Genomic DNA, 16,495 nt, shown 5'->3' with positions numbered 1-16,495 from the left:
GTGAGATTGAGAATTTTAAAATGGATCCTGTGCGCTACGGGGAGCCAGTGAAGAGACCTGAGCATGGGGGTGATATGAGACTGTCTATTTGTCCTTGTCAGTAATCTGGCAGCAGCATTTTGAATTGCTTGCAAGCGGTTTATAGCAGATTTACTGAGTGCAGAAAAAAGTGGGTTGCTGTAGTCAATACGTGAAGATATGAAAGCGTTTATGATCGTCTCCAATTCGACCGTAGATAAGACAGATCTCAGTTTGGAAATGTTTCGTAGATGGAAGAAACAGGATCTGGACAGCTGCGTCACATAGGGGTCAAACGACAAAGATTTGTCAAATATTACTCAGAGATTACGCAGCTTTTGGTGGACAACAGAGGAGAGTGGACCAATGCTCTGCGTGATCAAAGGGACAGCATCATCAGGTGCAATAACTAGAACCTCCGTCTTAGTATCATTTAGTTGTAAGCTGTTTGCTGCTGTCCAGTCTTTAATAGCATTTATGCACTCTAGCAGGCTAGTTAACCTGAAGGCCTCACTGGGTTTAAAAGAGACATGGAGTTGGATATCATCTGCATATAGATGATAAGCAACATTATAGGTTTTAATGATCTGTCCCAGCGGTAATAAATACAAAGAAAACAACAAAGGCCCCAGGACCGAGCCCTGCGGTACCCCACAAGACAGTGGAGAGATGTCCGACTCAAATTCTCCCACCGAGACAGTAAAACTTCTGTTAGCAAGGTATGATGAAAACCACTCCAACGCTGTGCCAGATATGCCCACCCAATCACGTAGCCTCTCAATCAGGATGTTATGGTCTACGGCAGGGATTCCCAAAGTGTGGTGCGCGAGCTGCCTCTAGGGGTGCGCGAGAGGAAAAATGTAATGGTGGTCTAATGGTGTAATAATTAATATTAAACATAATTAAAATAAAAACAATTAAGTAGGATTTTTTTTAATTATAAAATGTCCCTTTGTAAGATTTAAATTAAAAACGTACAATTTAATAAATAGATGCACTTCCGGTCCGGCCGCCAGACTGTCTTTTACGTATACACTAGCTAGCCTAGCTTGTGCACCTAACGTCATTTCATTCATTCAGCAACATCCATGAAAATATGTTAAACTGGCTGAAATCGGGGAAGCTGTCAGGTGGGACATCTGAAGCTATCAGTAATAAACGAGGAGAGGGACAGAGAGAGAGGGAGGAACCGGAGGGAGAGAAACGGAGAGGTGCGTTGGGGAGAGACCGGGAGTTGGAGAAAGAGGAGATGAGAGTGAGCATCAGACTGGGAAAAAAAAGAGGAAACATGATGACAATTATCTGGGTCTGGGCTTCACTTGGATTGGCAATGCAGATTGCCCGAAGCCACAGTGCGTGTTGTGCAGTGAGGTTCTGGCTAACAGCTGTCTGAAGCCTCTTATTTGCGCCGCCACCTGAACACCATGCATGCCAGTGCAAGTCAGAAGGCCCTTACATGTTTTAGATCAAAATTGGAAGAGTTGCAAAACAGCAAAAAACAATTGCAGTCTCATTCACGTGAGTCTCTCAAATTGAGAGACTCACGTCTCTCACTTTCTCCCTCTCTATCTCTCTTGCTGCAGGCTGCGCTGCATGTGAACATCCTCATATGGACTCCTCCTTTTTTATTTATATCTGTTTCTGAGCCTATGCATGTGCCACTGTTCTTTACGTGGCTTACTGTGTTTAAATACATGTGAAATGCAATCTGCCTCTGAGCCTGTGCGTGTGTGCGATTTTATGCGGCTATAAATAGGCTCTGTTGCGTTTTTTTTTTCAGGTGTGGGAGATTGGGGGTGCGTGAACCCGGTCGGGATGTAGAAGGGGGTGCGTGGCCTAAAAAGTTTGGGAACCGCTGGTCTACGGTATCAAACGCAGAACTGAGATCGAGGAGCACTAAAACAGAGCAGTCACCTGCGTCAGATGACATTAATCAGTCATTTGAAACCCTCAGGAGAGCAGTTTCGGTCGAGTGCTGTTTGCGAAATCCTGAGTGGAATTTTCAAACATATTGTGCCTCTTTAGTGCAGCAGTAAGTAACCACAACCTTCTCTAGGACTTTCGACAAAAAAAGGCAGTTTTGAAATAGGCTTGTAGTTCGAGGTCAGAGCAGCATCTAAGTTAGGTTTTTTAAATAACGGCTGGATAGTTGCATGTTTAAAATAGGAAGAAGAGGAATTAAAAATCAATGTTATGGCAGGACCAATAATTGGCAGGATTTTCTGAATTAGAGAGAATGGTATAATATCCAGAGGGCAAGACGATGGTTTTTCTTTATTAATTAAGTCCATTAACTCTTGTAGGCTGATAGGCTGTAAAGAGACCAGAACCATAGGAAATTGAGAGGGGCTACAGTTGGGTGAACAAATCCCAAGAGCAATGCCAGACCTAATCGCCATTACCTTATCAATGAAACAGGTAAGGAACTTATTACACTCAACAGCAGAAAAGCAAGGTAGTATAGCGACAGGTGGTGAAACAATGGTGTTAATTGTGTCAAACAAAATCTTAGGATTTTTTCTTCTCTTAGAGGAAGAAATTAAGTTTGCAAAGTACGCAGTTCTAGCTTCCTTCACTACAAGATTAAAAGAAACTCTGAGATCTTACAGATATGTGCGATGCACTTCCAGCCCAGTGGCTTTCCATAGCCGCTCTGTCTTCCGTCTTAAGGAGTAGACTGCATCTGTCATCCAAGGAGAAGTGTTGTTTGCAGTTCTAATCCTTTTCTTAAAAGGTGCCACTTTGTCCAGCAATGTTGTGCAGTGTTCATTAAAAGACTGCATTAAGATTTCAACATTGTAGATAAAGTGGAATGTTCGTTCAGGACACACAGTCATCTTTTACAGAGAGATCAAAGAAAATACATTTGTGATCACTGATCAGTAAGTCCTCACAACGGACATGATCAATATCTAGACCCAGAGAGAACACAAGGTCCAGGGTGTGACCACCTCTGTCAGTGGAGCCAGAAACATGCTGTGTGAAATTAAAAGATTCAGTAATGGTCAGGAACTCAGTGGCTACACAGTTTGTGGCATCATTGACATGCAGATTAAAATCACCAACCAGTACCACTTTATCTAGCTTGATAATAAAGGTCAGGAAGTCTGTGAACTCTGATAAAAACTGACCTGTTTGACCGGGAGGTCGATAAATTAAAACACTATAAAACGGCTTTAGCCGACCGACTTTAATCAGCTGGAGTTCAAAAGTAGTAAAAGGTTCTGTGCTCCCCATTTAACAGGAAAACAGATTCTTCCAGACCACGGCGAGACCTCCACCGCGGCCTGTCAAGCGTGCGGTCCCAATAAAAGAACAGTTCTCAGGGCAAAGCTCATTGAGATGGATGCATTCCATTTCCCGTTGCCAGGTGTCAGTCAAAAATAGGAAATCCAAAATATGATTTGTGAACAAGTCATTTAAAATGTGAGCCTTTTTGGCTATAGAGCGTGCATTAATCAGACACATTTTAATGGGCAGAGACACTGTGTCGTCATCAGCACACGAAGCTTTAATTTAGTGGACTGAATGCATGAGTGGTTGGTTCAAGCTGGTAAAAGACAATATATACTGGTTTAATCTGTGCATGTGTCAACTGAAATGGGTCATGAGAGATTTGTTTTTCTTCTTTTTCAAACCAAAGAGGCTGGTTTTACAACAGCCATGAAATTGGCCGATGCGCCTCAAATCCAGCGTGTGCCGAAAGTAGACCAGGTGAGCTACGTGTGAATTCTTCAGCCGCCTACATTCTGGCAAGAAGGGAAACCAGCAGGACATTTGAGTGTTGAGTACTATTTAAAATACTAGATTATGTTGTAACTCTGAAAGCGGGTTTTTTTTGTGTCACTGTTGGTCACAGTTTCTCAGGAGCAGACCAGGATGGCTTTGAGGCTCAATGACGCCAGCGACATTCCCTCTGGAAGCCAACTGGTTGACGAAAACACACAGGAAGACGAAGCTCTCGACGACCGAGACAACAATGTAAAGAACTGTGAACATTAGCTAGAATAGGCCAAGATAAACACAGGTTTATATGTTTAACTCCAGAAGTCCAGGGTCCCTGAAGCAGCGCCTTGTTCTAAAGCCTTTCGGCAGGTGGAGCTCAGGGATAGTCATTGTCATTTTTCATTTATTTTCCAACCAGTTTTTCCCAAACTGTTGCATGATTAAATTGCCACTTGGATGAAGCTTGAATTGTTTCTCTGCAAGTTTCATGTAGTTCAGAGTAGACTTGACGATTCAACTGTGGCTGGATAGTAAATTACGAGAGATAATCATGTGATAATTTGAACATAATTTGTTGAATTCTTTCAATTCTAAAAAAGGACAAAAAGTCACTACCCTGTTAACACATACTTGTGAAATACAAGACTCCCCTGAAACTCAAGGAAGTGAGAGCACTACAATTTAGACTGTTTGTTTGTTTGTTCTTCCAGGATGAGCTCTTGTCATCACTTCTGTCGCCAGCATCAAGAGAAAAACAGAAAAGAGAGATGGAAAACAAATCCAAATCCAAAGGTACATAACAGCTCATCCATAAGGAGTAAAATACCACATCACGCGAGTTAATCTATTGACTTTAAAATGTTCTTTATTTTGTTTGTGCAATGTAAACACTGTTTATGATTGGAAATGTCAGAAATAGATTAAATTTAACTAGAAATCATTCAGGTAAAAAACAGTATGAATAAAATATCAGAACCAGTTCTTTGTTCAAGAAAAACATGATCCAATTTCAAGTTATTGTGCAATGACATTCTTGGTTGAAGCTACTGTACCTCATTTTGAGATTCTGATTAATCGACACCATTACACGTGTTCATTGACTAAAGTAGAGTCTAATATACACAACCCTGACTTTTTTTTACTGTAACCATGTCACTGTTGTTCTCAGAGATGACCGAGGAGGAGATGATGGACCTGGCTCTGCGTCTGAGTGAACAGGAAGCCAGCGTCAATGCGCTCCGAGTCCAGCAAGAGGAAGAGGCCATGATGAAGGCCATCCAAGAGAGCGTGAGTACAGAGGAGTTGGTGTTTTTTAATCATCCCTTCAAGGGGGTTATAATAAAACAACTGTGTAGATGGGACATTGTGAGCCTCAGTAATGAAAGATATATACTGTATAATTACAGTTCCCATAATGCTTTGGTGTATGCGAGTAGGAAGTATATTGTTGCCATTGGGATTAGTGAACACAGAAGCTCTTTGTGGGTTTTCTCTCGTAGATGGTCAACTCTCAGACACAACCGCGCTCGTCGTCCCAAAGTCGGAGGCCGCTCACCTATTCTGAAACTTCACTCAGCATCTTCTCTCGACGGAAACTCCTGTATGCAAATATGAAGACGGAGTCTCCCATCAATCACAGAGCAGTAGAGGACGTCTGCACATCAGAGACTGACCTGAACCGAGGTGAGTTGTTGTTTAATATCCGACAATGTCTCGTGCCCTTCTGCACCAACACTGGCAAGAAACAAAAATAAATAATACATTCAAAAGAAAAAATATATAATGGACCATTAAATCAGACCAGCAGCTGCCCATGAATTTGAAAACCTGCTGTATTGTATTCCCAGGAGCAAAAGGAACAGGAGAGGAAAGTAATAACAGGCTGAAAAAGCGGAAAAGGAAAGAAGGAAGTCCTCTGCTGGAGATGCTGGACTTGTCGCAGGCTCAGAAAATCCCCTTTCAGGCTTTACCCTGCAGCGCCGAGTGTCTTTCAGCACCTCTGGACTCACCACAGGTTTGTTCCGAAACATTTCTGTCTTCTCTTCCCTCTGGATTGATCTGGTTTGTTTTTCTTTATTTTGTTATTCAATTCAATATTTAGTCAGAAAACGCTGCTGGTTTCTAAAAGCCCCGGCGGATGTATTCAAATCCCTAACCCAAAGATCAACTTAATGTTGACTCAATGTTGAAAATAGTCGTCTGTCACAGTTTTCCAATGTGATGTTATTTATTTATTGTTTGCTCAACTAAAGATATTCAGTTAAAAAACAATGTCTCATCACATTGGAGATGCTGGAACCAGCAAATGTTTTGCATTTTTCATAAATGTGCTTTGCTTATTATGAAAATATTTTGATGCATTTTCTGTGCGTGATTACAAGATTTTTCAGCCTTTTATTTAATTTGCAATAACATAAAAAGTTTAAAGCAGCAAATTCTAACATTTGTTAGTTTCTTTGTTTGATAAATACGTTTAATAATTAATCGATTATCAAAATGATTGCTGTTTAATAATCGTTACAGCAATGGCATTTTATCTGCTGCGTAAAAGTTTGTAAAGGGAACAGTGACTCTGATAAGCATCTTGAAATCAAGAAAACATCTGAATAATTGATGATTCATTTAGTTTTCTTAAATTGTCATTGGTAAAGTGTCTATAATCAGTATTTTTTTAAATAGTATTTGTATCAAATGACACCGTGAAAGGTCTCTCTGGTAGTGATGAACTAACAGAGAATAAACAGGAGCTGCAGATTCATTTGTCTGGCCCTGAAATAAACCTTTCTGGTTCACTCACAACTTTCATAGTGTCAGTTTCAGAGAAAACCATGTAACATCGTGGAGCATTTAGCAGCTAAAGATATACCAATGTTTCTCTCAAGATTTGGTAGACACCAAAAACAGAGCAAAGAGAGAGCAAAAATTGGACACACATTCATCAGGTGAGCACAAACACAACTCCAAATAAATGATATTGTATGTACTTGTCTTCTCTCAACAATAAATCAGAGCTGTGACTCGACCCAGATCGACGACTGTCAGCTTCATAAATCCCCCGTCTTCCCCTCCACTGACTGCAAAGCCAAGGTTCACGTCCCCCGGCTGAGCCAGGACCTCGTGGAGGCCTGCAGAACCTCCGGTTTTGTGTTCTGCTCTCAGGACAGTTTGACCTCGACTCGGAAGTCTCGGACCGCTCAAGCCATGAGTCCCACGTTTCCCAAAAGCCCCAAACGCTCCAACAATCCCACTTCGTCCAAGAGTCCCGTCTTCTTGGAGACTGATCAAGGAGATGATGGAGAGACAGATCAGAGCCCAGAGTATTTTAAAAGTCCAGTATTTGGCAGGAATGCTCAGCATGAGACGTCTCCAAGTGCCTGCAAACCCCATGATGGCGTCTGTAACTCAGGGTTCATGTCCTGTTCCGAGGAGAGTTTAACCTCCTCGGTGAGGTCCACGTCGCGTCGGCCTAAGAATCCAGTATTTCTAAAAAGCCCAGGCCTTCCTATGAACCTCCCTTCTCCTGAAAAATCTGCAACCTGCAAAAGTCCTGTGTTCTCAGAGACTGTCGGAGGACAGACCGAGCAGAGTTGCGGACGTTGTGCGAGCCCAGTGTTCGGCAGAACTGGAAGACGGCGAAAGATTCACCAGGATGAGCAGAAACACGCTGCGGGTCCTTCGGCTGCTGAGCTGAGGGGTTCAGACAGCGACGGGAATTTAACCACTACCGGGTCTCCGTTTCAGGGTCTGAGGCAGGTGAGTTCAGGTGTCAAAGTGGTCATCTGATAGTCGGGATTGTCTGAATCAACTGGATTTTTTAGTGTATTTTAAGCAAAAACAAAAAACAAAACAAAAACATTATTAAAAAGGTCAAACTTAAATAAATTTTTCAAGATACATAGATACATACTGAGCGGGACATTTACAGTGCTCTGTAATTTCTTAGTTTAATATCGGCGGATACCAATATTACTCCAATAAGCTAATATTGGTTGATACAGCCTACCTGATTTATTGGTAGAGCTCTGATCTTATCGAGGAAGCATCACGCTGTTCTGCAACGTATTTATTATTTTGTAATAAATTCAACCCGTGCAAGGATGAAAAGTATTTTTACCTCATTTTCAGCATGATGGCAGTAGAAAGCAGTCTGATGCTGTTATGACATTTCATCAAAGCCTTTTTGTAGAGTTATTATGTTTTATGTTTATCTTGTTTTTGTGTTCTTTAAAAATATTGACTTGAGTCTTTTTATCTTTATTAGTAATTTTCAATTTCTGGTTGAGGTTTTTTAGAGTAAATCTTACTCAAACGTTTAATGTGATTTTCAGATATTAAAAGGGGAATCTTCTCTTGCAGTATTTCATTCATAGCGTCCAGACATTTTTCTGTAATTTCCTGATAATTTCTGTCTGTTCTTCTTGCTTTTGAAATTAGGACGGCAAGACTGATCACAATCAAGATGCCACGTTTAAGTTATCGATGTCAGGCACGGTGAAATCTCTCACACACACACACATACGCTGCTCTCTAGAGGTGTCTTTTCCTTTTTAATCTTCTCTAGCAAGGTTAGTAATAATGTGATCAGAAGCTGTTGGTCAGTGGGTCTCCTGCTGTGTTCTGGTTCTAGATGACACAGAGGAGGAGCACAATAACGTATCCAAAGACTCCTCAGCCGAGACGGAGCTGGCGAGCGATATGACGCTACTCTGGTCTGACGACGACGACGACGTCACGGTACAGAGGCTTCCTCACTGTTGATGACCAGAATACGTTCAATGCTCGAATTTTAATCCTGCATTTGGACTGCAAAACATGTATTTTGTATTTATTTTAAGGAATAATTCTATGATATTCTGTATTCTCGTTCACAAAGTTCTTTGCCATAGAGCTCCATTGTTTTCGGAAATATATTGATGAGCCAGACTATTGCTTTCTATTTGTGACTTATATTTATTCATTATTTTTAAAGGTCCTTAGTAGGAACCAATGGGCTTAGAGCTGAGAGATACAATTGGAAAGTATTGAGAGACAGACCAACACATTGTTGGATTCGAACCATCAGAAAATGAAAAGGACTCTTTGTAAAGGCTTAATTTGTAACGAACACTACTCACTATTTCTCTTTTTCCCTAAGAAGCATTGTTTAAAAACTACATTACTCCAAAAAAAAAGTGATGTTATTATTTTGTCCAATCCATATAATCAACAGTTCAAACTGTTGAAGACTAAACACGAGTAAAATCGCAAAAAAAGTAAATCTTTGGTTCCACGTCTTCCAGTATTGTCCTATATTGGCAATGTGTGTGATACGAGTCATCAGTTACACGCCATTATTAGAAGTATGCATGAAAGTGGTGTTTTTATCAGGAAAAACAGAAAGCGTTTGTCTGTCTTCACGGTTCCTCTCTCCCATCTGTTGCAGCCGGTGGGCTCACCCAGCCCAGTCTTCCCAGAGGAGAGACCTGTTAATCTGGCAGACGGTGAGGATGCATCCCTGAACCATGTGACTACAGCTTCTCCAGGGATGAACTGCAGGTAGAGAAAACACCAACAACATCATAAGATTAGAGGCTATGTATCACATTAACAGGCTCAAACAGTGAAGTTTCTCCTCAGTTAATAACTTTTTTTAAATGTGTACTTATGTAAATGTAACAAAGAGTGGAGGGACATCTCTTTGCTCACTGTAACTCTGTTTGTTTCCACAACGAGACCTTCTACCTCTTCCACATCCACCAGTGGACAGCAGCCTTCCGCCGCAGAGCGAGGACCGCGGCCAATCAGCAGTCAGGGATCGGTCAGCAAGGCGCCTGGCCCGCCGAGGAAGCCTGCAGGCGGGCCAACAGTGCACTACTACTGGGGGGTTCCCTTCTGTCCTCGAGGGGTGGACCCGGACGAATACACACAGGTGAAGATTGGTGTTATTATAAATAATGAATACTTAATCGGGTACAAAGTGTTCTGCAGAGCAGTTCCACTAATTATTCGATGATGCAGTTATTTATCAAGTAAAGGTTTCTGGTTAATCACCTCATGTTGTATCTTCTCAAATGTGAGGATTCTGCTATGATGGTCAATACAAGTCCTCTGAGGTCACCTGTAGACATCCAGATTGAGTTATTTGACCAGATGGTACAAGAGTTATGAGGCTCCAAATATTCCCCTCGATCCCATCAGTCATAATGGCGCCGGTGGCTTTGAAACGGCTCCAATGATCTTGAGCTGACGGGAATGTGGCAGGTTGGAAAGATACAAGTTACAAATAATTATTGTGTTCATTTAAAAAGTGGTGCCCAATAGAAATTGGAGTGCACTGTGTACTTTAAACAGCAAATATAATGTAAAACAGATTTAGATGATCTTTCAGTTTGTATTATGTGAATTCAAATGTAGGATAGCTCAAGATTATCCTGGTTTTGAAAAAAGATGGTTGATAGATTAATAGATAATAAAGTGAGGCACTGTGTTAGGTTATTTAGCCTTTTACACTCAGCTGAGGTGTAAGATTTGGCGTATCAACAAAAGTAAAATGCAACAGTGAAGACAGACTTGGCGAGTAACTCAAAATGAAGAATGTGACTTTAACTGAAAAGCTACATGAAACGATCACAAATCATCATATTTCTGTCATGTTTTTCCACATTGTTTCCTACTATTTGAGCTCTGATTGGAGCTCTTTGATGACATCTTGTTTTAGCCTCCCCTGGAAGAATTTAATCGCACCTATCTGGAGAGTTGGGTCCACCATTGTTTAACTATATATCCTACCACAACAGCAGTGGATGTTGATTCACATTTTCTTTTGCAGATTTTCTAGAACTTATTTTATTAAGCATATTATTAACTCAATAATACAAACAATACTCATGCAATCAAAATTGTACACATTTAGTATGTAATTCTTCACTTTTTCTTCTGTTTCTCTGCCCACCTATCCATCACGTCAGGTGATCCTGGGTCATATGGAGGTGTATGAGAAGAGTCTGAAGCAGGCTCAGAGGCGTCTGCTCAGGAAGGCCGAGTGGGGGGAGGCCGTCCTGCCACAAAGGGAGGTACAATAACGATTTTAACATTTAAGCCTCTAACGAGTATTTATGGTCTTCATTTGTTTATATGCTGGATTGTGCCTTGGGAAAATGTCCAATTTCACTTAATTGGTCCAAAAAAATATTATTTAGTTGCCGCAAATGATTTTCCATTGTTGAGTGTCTGAGCCTGCAATATAGTGGCTGGCAGAGTAATATAGAACAGGTCTACACCTTGTTCTGTTATTAAACAAACTAAACGGCCGTATATTATTGATCTTATCTACAAGACAGCATGGCATTTCTGTCTACAACTCTTCTCTGCTCTGTGTCGCTCACGGCGGAGTTCCGCCCCGATGCGATGCACACAGCGGACAGAGAGCGGCGAAAAATATGTTGCGTGCTTTTCACAATGGGATTTGCTACTGAAGCTATCATTATTTTAAGCTATGAGCTATCACTTTTAAAGCCCAACAGTTAATGTATTTGCAGGTCTAGACAAACATCCAACAGCCTGCAGCCTGGAGCTCCATAAATGGCGTTTCTGACTTTGCATATTGAGAGGCTCTGGAAATATTCTTCCAAAAGCCCAAAAAACACACTGCAGTGATAAAGCCTGCACACTTTGTGGTTGTCATTAACATAAATGAACACCATGTTTCCTTTAAGTCAGTATTTATTAAACTGGGGCGGTATTTATTACAGGTGGGGCGCAAGAGTAAATGCTGGTTTTAAATGTTCACCGTCCGCCGTTAATAGGTTACGCTTGCGTATGCGCGACTCGCCGATTCTTGTCATTTCGCCAAAAGCCGATCTTTATGTGATCTCGGTGAGGTTGTCTTTTCTGCTGTTGTGTCTCTCATCATTGAGCAGGAATTGAGAGTGGCCGTATCAAATCTACAACCCCTTTTTAAAAAGATGTGTAGAGGAAAGCAGCTCACTGCAGCCACTAATACTGATACAACCTGATGCTCACACATCTGCACTCATTCTGTTTTGTTTTGCAAACAAATAGCTTTTTGTTTTCCACAATAAGCTATTTAGTAGTAACTAAATATTAGTTATTTTTTGCATAACTTTATTTTCATTTTTCTAACAAAGTGATAACACTTTTTTGGTCTGATGGAGCAATCTGGTTTACTTGAAACACTGAATACTCTTCCATGCCAGTAGGTAGCACAATAATGACCTACCATACATGCCAGAGGTGGGCAATTCATTTTTCCAAGGGGCCACATGAGAAATTTGGACCGTTGTGGAGGGCCGAACCAATAGGCTGAACTTAATTCAAATAACTCAAGATGAATGTTATTACTTTATTAAAAAACTGTAAATTATATGGTTTTGAGCTGCTACTGGTAAGAATACATGTTACAATAAGGCTATGAAAATATGTAAAAAATGTAATTTAATTTTTTAACATTTACCTTAAATATGTATGTTAAAGATCAGCAATTTATTAACTTTAAACAAAAGCAATAAGTGCTTTCGATGTTTCCCAGTTCAGTTCAGATTTTCTTACACGGTGAGAAAAGTCCAGTCTGTGTTGGGCTTGAACAAGTGCATGAAGTCTGGTTGAAATGAGGTGGATATGTGAAGGACAACGGACAGGTATCAGAGAGAGAGGATCTGATCTGTTGAACTTCATCACTGAGAATGTTTGTTCTCATGTGTAGGTAGATCCAAAGAGAACCAACCTCTTCTGAGCAGGCCTCCTCATGTGAGGAACGTTCTCCTCTTTGAGAGAAGAATAAAGATCCAGTAGTGATATTGACTTAAAGTGCTTTGCCATAGTGGATCAGACCGCAGGTCAGATCCGCGGCGGCTTTGCGTGATTAATTTTCAATGTGGAGGCGGAGACTGCAGCGCGAGGCTCCTTGGGAGGCGGGGGTCTCACGGCAGCACCCGCTGCTCGCTGAGGACAGAAACTACATACCAATACGCTTTCACTTCAGTCTCCAAGTCGTCAAGTCGGAAACACTGCCTGTCGGTGAGGCTGCGTAAGCGCGCGCGCACACATAAATCGCCTTCAAAGTAAAAGCAGTGTCGTTTGTATTGCATTTATGGCGTGCATCTTATTTATTTATTTTTCATTTTTGATTGACCTAACGCGGACCAGACTGGGAGAGCCGTAAGATGCCCAGGTCTGATATATAGAAAATGTGCCACGGCTCAAAACAAATTGAAAAATACTGTTCTATAGGACATTATTAGATTATCTTTAATACTGATGCATCATTGTGTAGTTAACGCACACAGGGAGAGTGACTTCCTGATCAGCTCAGGTAGAAAGTACTCCATTATATTTTTACACTGAATGTTGTTTGCTACTCTATCAATACTCTGAATAATGTAGAAATTAATTTGTATTCCAATTAACAGTAGTTACAATGCTTTACAAACAACAATAGCCCCATTCAACCGCCTCACAACCTCTAACAACAGGGGAGAAAGTGATAATAAGAAAAAGATTGATATAAATTGATAAATAAACCATAAAAGTCCCATGTGTTGGAAGCACAATTTGCAAGCAGAAGTAGTGGGAAAGTGAGCCCTGAGCGTAGCCATATGCACAGAATTCAGTATATAACAAAATCGGCACTCAGCCTCTGATTCTGAAAAGTGAAGCCAATGCTGAAGTGCCTTAAACTTGATTTCTTTCTAATAGCCAGCAGGAGGCGACGACTCCGGTTGCAATAAGAAATCAGATTGTTTGGAAGTCTATGAGAAAATGACTCTACTTCACTCGATTTATTCCCTCAGTAAATATATTAAACATGAGTTTATGTCTCAATCTCTTGTTTCAAGTCTTCTTCAATACAGCATGATGCTCATTTAGTTAATTATGGTCGAGTTTGAGTCAAATAGACCATAAAATAGGGTATGCTTTAGGGCGGGGCTACCTAGTGATTAGTGTTTTTGACGTACAACTCAAACCCTTTTTCAGTCCATGAAAGTTTAATGTAACATTTGATCACTGCTTATTTAGAGTTTGGTTGGACTGAGCTCCCCCCTCTCGTGTCACTTTTGGTTCCAAAAAATACAAGATTGCATAAAAATTCAAACATCTAATAAGAAGAGAAATTGGTATGTTGATATTAACACTATTGAAATCCCATTGCTCTTGTCTTCGTGTATGTTTTTATTTCCTGCTGTGATCTGAAGACACTAATGAGCGTAACATTTACAAAAACAAAGCTGTAAATGATGTTTCAATCATTTATATTCATTATGAGTCAACAAGCTTTATTATTTTTGTGTTCTTACTAGAAATCCCCTTCACCGGAGTCGCCTGCTGAATCCCCTCAGCAGCATGTCTCTCGAAGGTAAAAACCTGCAAGAACTTTACTGTCTCTATTACTACAATGGAAATATGTCTTGTTAGCATCCTGTTAGCCTCCATAGTCACACAGGAGCAAACACAGAAGCAAAAAGTAAGGCAGCAAGGTTGCTCTTTAGTCTCAAACTATAGTCCTCAAATAATAAATAGAGAAATCTGCAGTAAAATTCTCAGATTGTGTCTTAATTATATGCTATATACCACCTGAGCTAATGCTACATTTATACTATGTCCTTATGTGCTATTTTGGTCGTGGGTGTACAATAAATCAATGTACTTTGTATTTTTTGGAAACAGAAACCTACCTGATTTACAGTTTGTCCACAATATTGTATTTGTATTTTTTATCAGCTGTGAGCTGTTTTTACACATACTTCCTGTACAGAACAGGGTTTGTTTGCAATAACAGCACAGTAATGTCGTTCTTCCACTAGGTGTCACTAGTTAATAATAATTATACATTTAGTAAATAGGAATGAACTACTAACCTGACAAGAGAGCGTTTCTGAACTGACAACGACTGTTTTATTTATTTAAACACATGTTCAGGTGTGGCCTCAGACTGAGAAACAAAAATGTGTGCGAGGCTGAAGAGGACGAAGACGACAAGAAGAATGAAGAGGAGGAAATAGAGGGCGAAGAAGAAGAGAAGAAGGAGGGAGAAGAAGTGCAGGCGGATACTGATGACTGTGAGGTTTGCCCAGGTACTGAAGCTCAACGTTTTCCTGATGTGCTTGAACAGCTGGAGGAAGTTATCGTTGTGGTGAAATGTATTTATATTTTCTCAACAGGCCTTTTATATCAACAACTAGAGTTTTTTGAAAATGGTTGTTTAGCTTAAAATATTATAAAGCAACGTGTTTTTTTTTTACTTAACAACCAACAGCAGATCAGCTGTTTTTAAATTCTCACTTGGCGACGAAACTGGCCTCTTCCATGATTACTTTACCTTTTTTGTTAAAAAAAACAATCTGCCGCTGACAGTCTCTCTGCTTTGTCACAATAGAAACCCAACTGAGCGACAACGGCAGGACGCAAGACCTGCCAATGGAGCCTGACTCGGGAGCAGAGGTGAGTTTAAATACTCAGCTCGTGTTCAATTCTGTAAATTACGAAGTTCATGTGGATGTTAAATTCAGTGTGTGGGTAAACAACAGGAAACCTGCAGACCACTGGCATTTAAACATGAAGAAACTGATCAGATCCGTAAAAGACGCCGTAAAGAATACACTCTAAAGTTCTGAAACCTTTATAATAATCAGTGTGTTTTTTATTTTTATTTAAATCTTTATTTAACCAGGAGAGTCCCATTGAGATTACAAATCTCTTTTTCGAGGGGGACCTGGCCAAGACAGGCAGCAGCATATGAAACACATAGTTACAGACAAAAAACACAGAACAACACAAGTTAAAAGAAACTAAAAGCTAAGAGACAGTGATGTATCGGAGTTAATTTAAGAAACATTTACATTTTTGGGAACCTGCCTCTATTTCTTTCATTCTAGATTTAAAAGCAGTCAGTGGTATCAGTTCTTTGAGCTTTAAAACATTCTGCAACATATTCCAAGATGAGGGAGTACACAAAAGCCCTTTTTCCCATTTCCGTTCTGGCATTTGGGACAGTGAGCATAAAAAAGTCCTGAGAACGCAAAGAGTATTGTCTGACACTTCACTGCATGATGAAAACACACAGGTAGTTTGGGAGCAGACCAAGGATTGCCTTACAAATAAAGGTGTACCAATGATAGAGCCTATGGGTGGCCAAAGCAGGCCATCCTACCCCAGAGTATAACTCACAGTGGTGAGTCAGCGCTTTACAGTTTGTAATGAACCGCCGTAAAGCTGGTAAGCTGCATCCACCCTACGAAGACAGTTAGCAGAGGCATGCATATAAAGAAGATCACCATAGTCCAACACAGGTAAAAAAGTAGCAGCAACTAATCGCTTTTTTACATTATTTGAAAAGCAGCATAAAGTGTACTTTATAGTGTCTTTAACTGTGTATTAGATCAATGGTAATAAAAATATAAATGAGACGTTCAGATTTGGTTCATTCAGAAGCCTAAACAAAGTGGAATCAACACATTTTTCCTGCTTCACATTATTAACACACTTGGCAGATGGCTTTGCTATCGCACGTCTTTCAACAACACCATAAAAGATCACATAGAATACCAACTATTTTACCACTTCCTCCTCTTTTTATATTGACGACCTTTTCTCCAGCTTGGGTTTCAGTTTGCCAGTAAAAAGAGTCCTGAGCCGCCGGAGGTCGAGATGATTCTGCAAGTCGATTCTCCAGCCGTGGATGAGCTGCAGGAGGAGGAGATGGAGGTGGATGGTAAGGCTGCACGCGTTAGGCCTGTACAACCAGGAGGGGGGGGGG

General features: G+C 40.6%; 1 protein-coding gene across 1 annotated transcript in view; it reads left to right on the top strand.

Annotated features, from left to right (window-relative positions):
• Window positions 1–269: 269 nt before the first annotated feature.
• Window positions 270–16,495, top strand: part of uimc1 (ubiquitin interaction motif containing 1) — a gene marked incomplete at its 5' end in the record, with an annotated part of 22,750 nt that continues 6,524 nt past the window's right edge. Inside the window, 17 exons of the mRNA XM_079237809.1 lie at window positions 270–418; window positions 615–737; window positions 3,662–3,732; window positions 3,878–3,999; window positions 4,455–4,536; window positions 4,913–5,031; window positions 5,244–5,427; window positions 5,592–5,758; window positions 6,754–7,330; window positions 8,372–8,478; window positions 9,167–9,279; window positions 9,457–9,652; window positions 10,692–10,796; window positions 14,040–14,095; window positions 14,659–14,813; window positions 15,116–15,180; window positions 16,336–16,450. Of these exons, the coding sequence (XP_079093935.1) occupies window positions 270–418; window positions 615–737; window positions 3,662–3,732; window positions 3,878–3,999; window positions 4,455–4,536; window positions 4,913–5,031; window positions 5,244–5,427; window positions 5,592–5,758; window positions 6,754–7,330; window positions 8,372–8,478; window positions 9,167–9,279; window positions 9,457–9,652; window positions 10,692–10,796; window positions 14,040–14,095; window positions 14,659–14,813; window positions 15,116–15,180; window positions 16,336–16,450 (2,506 nt within the window). The remainder of the gene's footprint in view (window positions 419–614; window positions 738–3,661; window positions 3,733–3,877; window positions 4,000–4,454; window positions 4,537–4,912; window positions 5,032–5,243; window positions 5,428–5,591; window positions 5,759–6,753; window positions 7,331–8,371; window positions 8,479–9,166; window positions 9,280–9,456; window positions 9,653–10,691; window positions 10,797–14,039; window positions 14,096–14,658; window positions 14,814–15,115; window positions 15,181–16,335; window positions 16,451–16,495) is intronic.

This window comes from Taurulus bubalis, assembly GCF_910589615.1.
Source record: "Taurulus bubalis genome assembly, chromosome: 2".
Classification (NCBI taxonomy): Eukaryota; Metazoa; Chordata; class Actinopteri; order Perciformes; family Cottidae; genus Taurulus; species Taurulus bubalis.
This window is presented reverse-complemented; position numbering and strand designations above follow the sequence as displayed.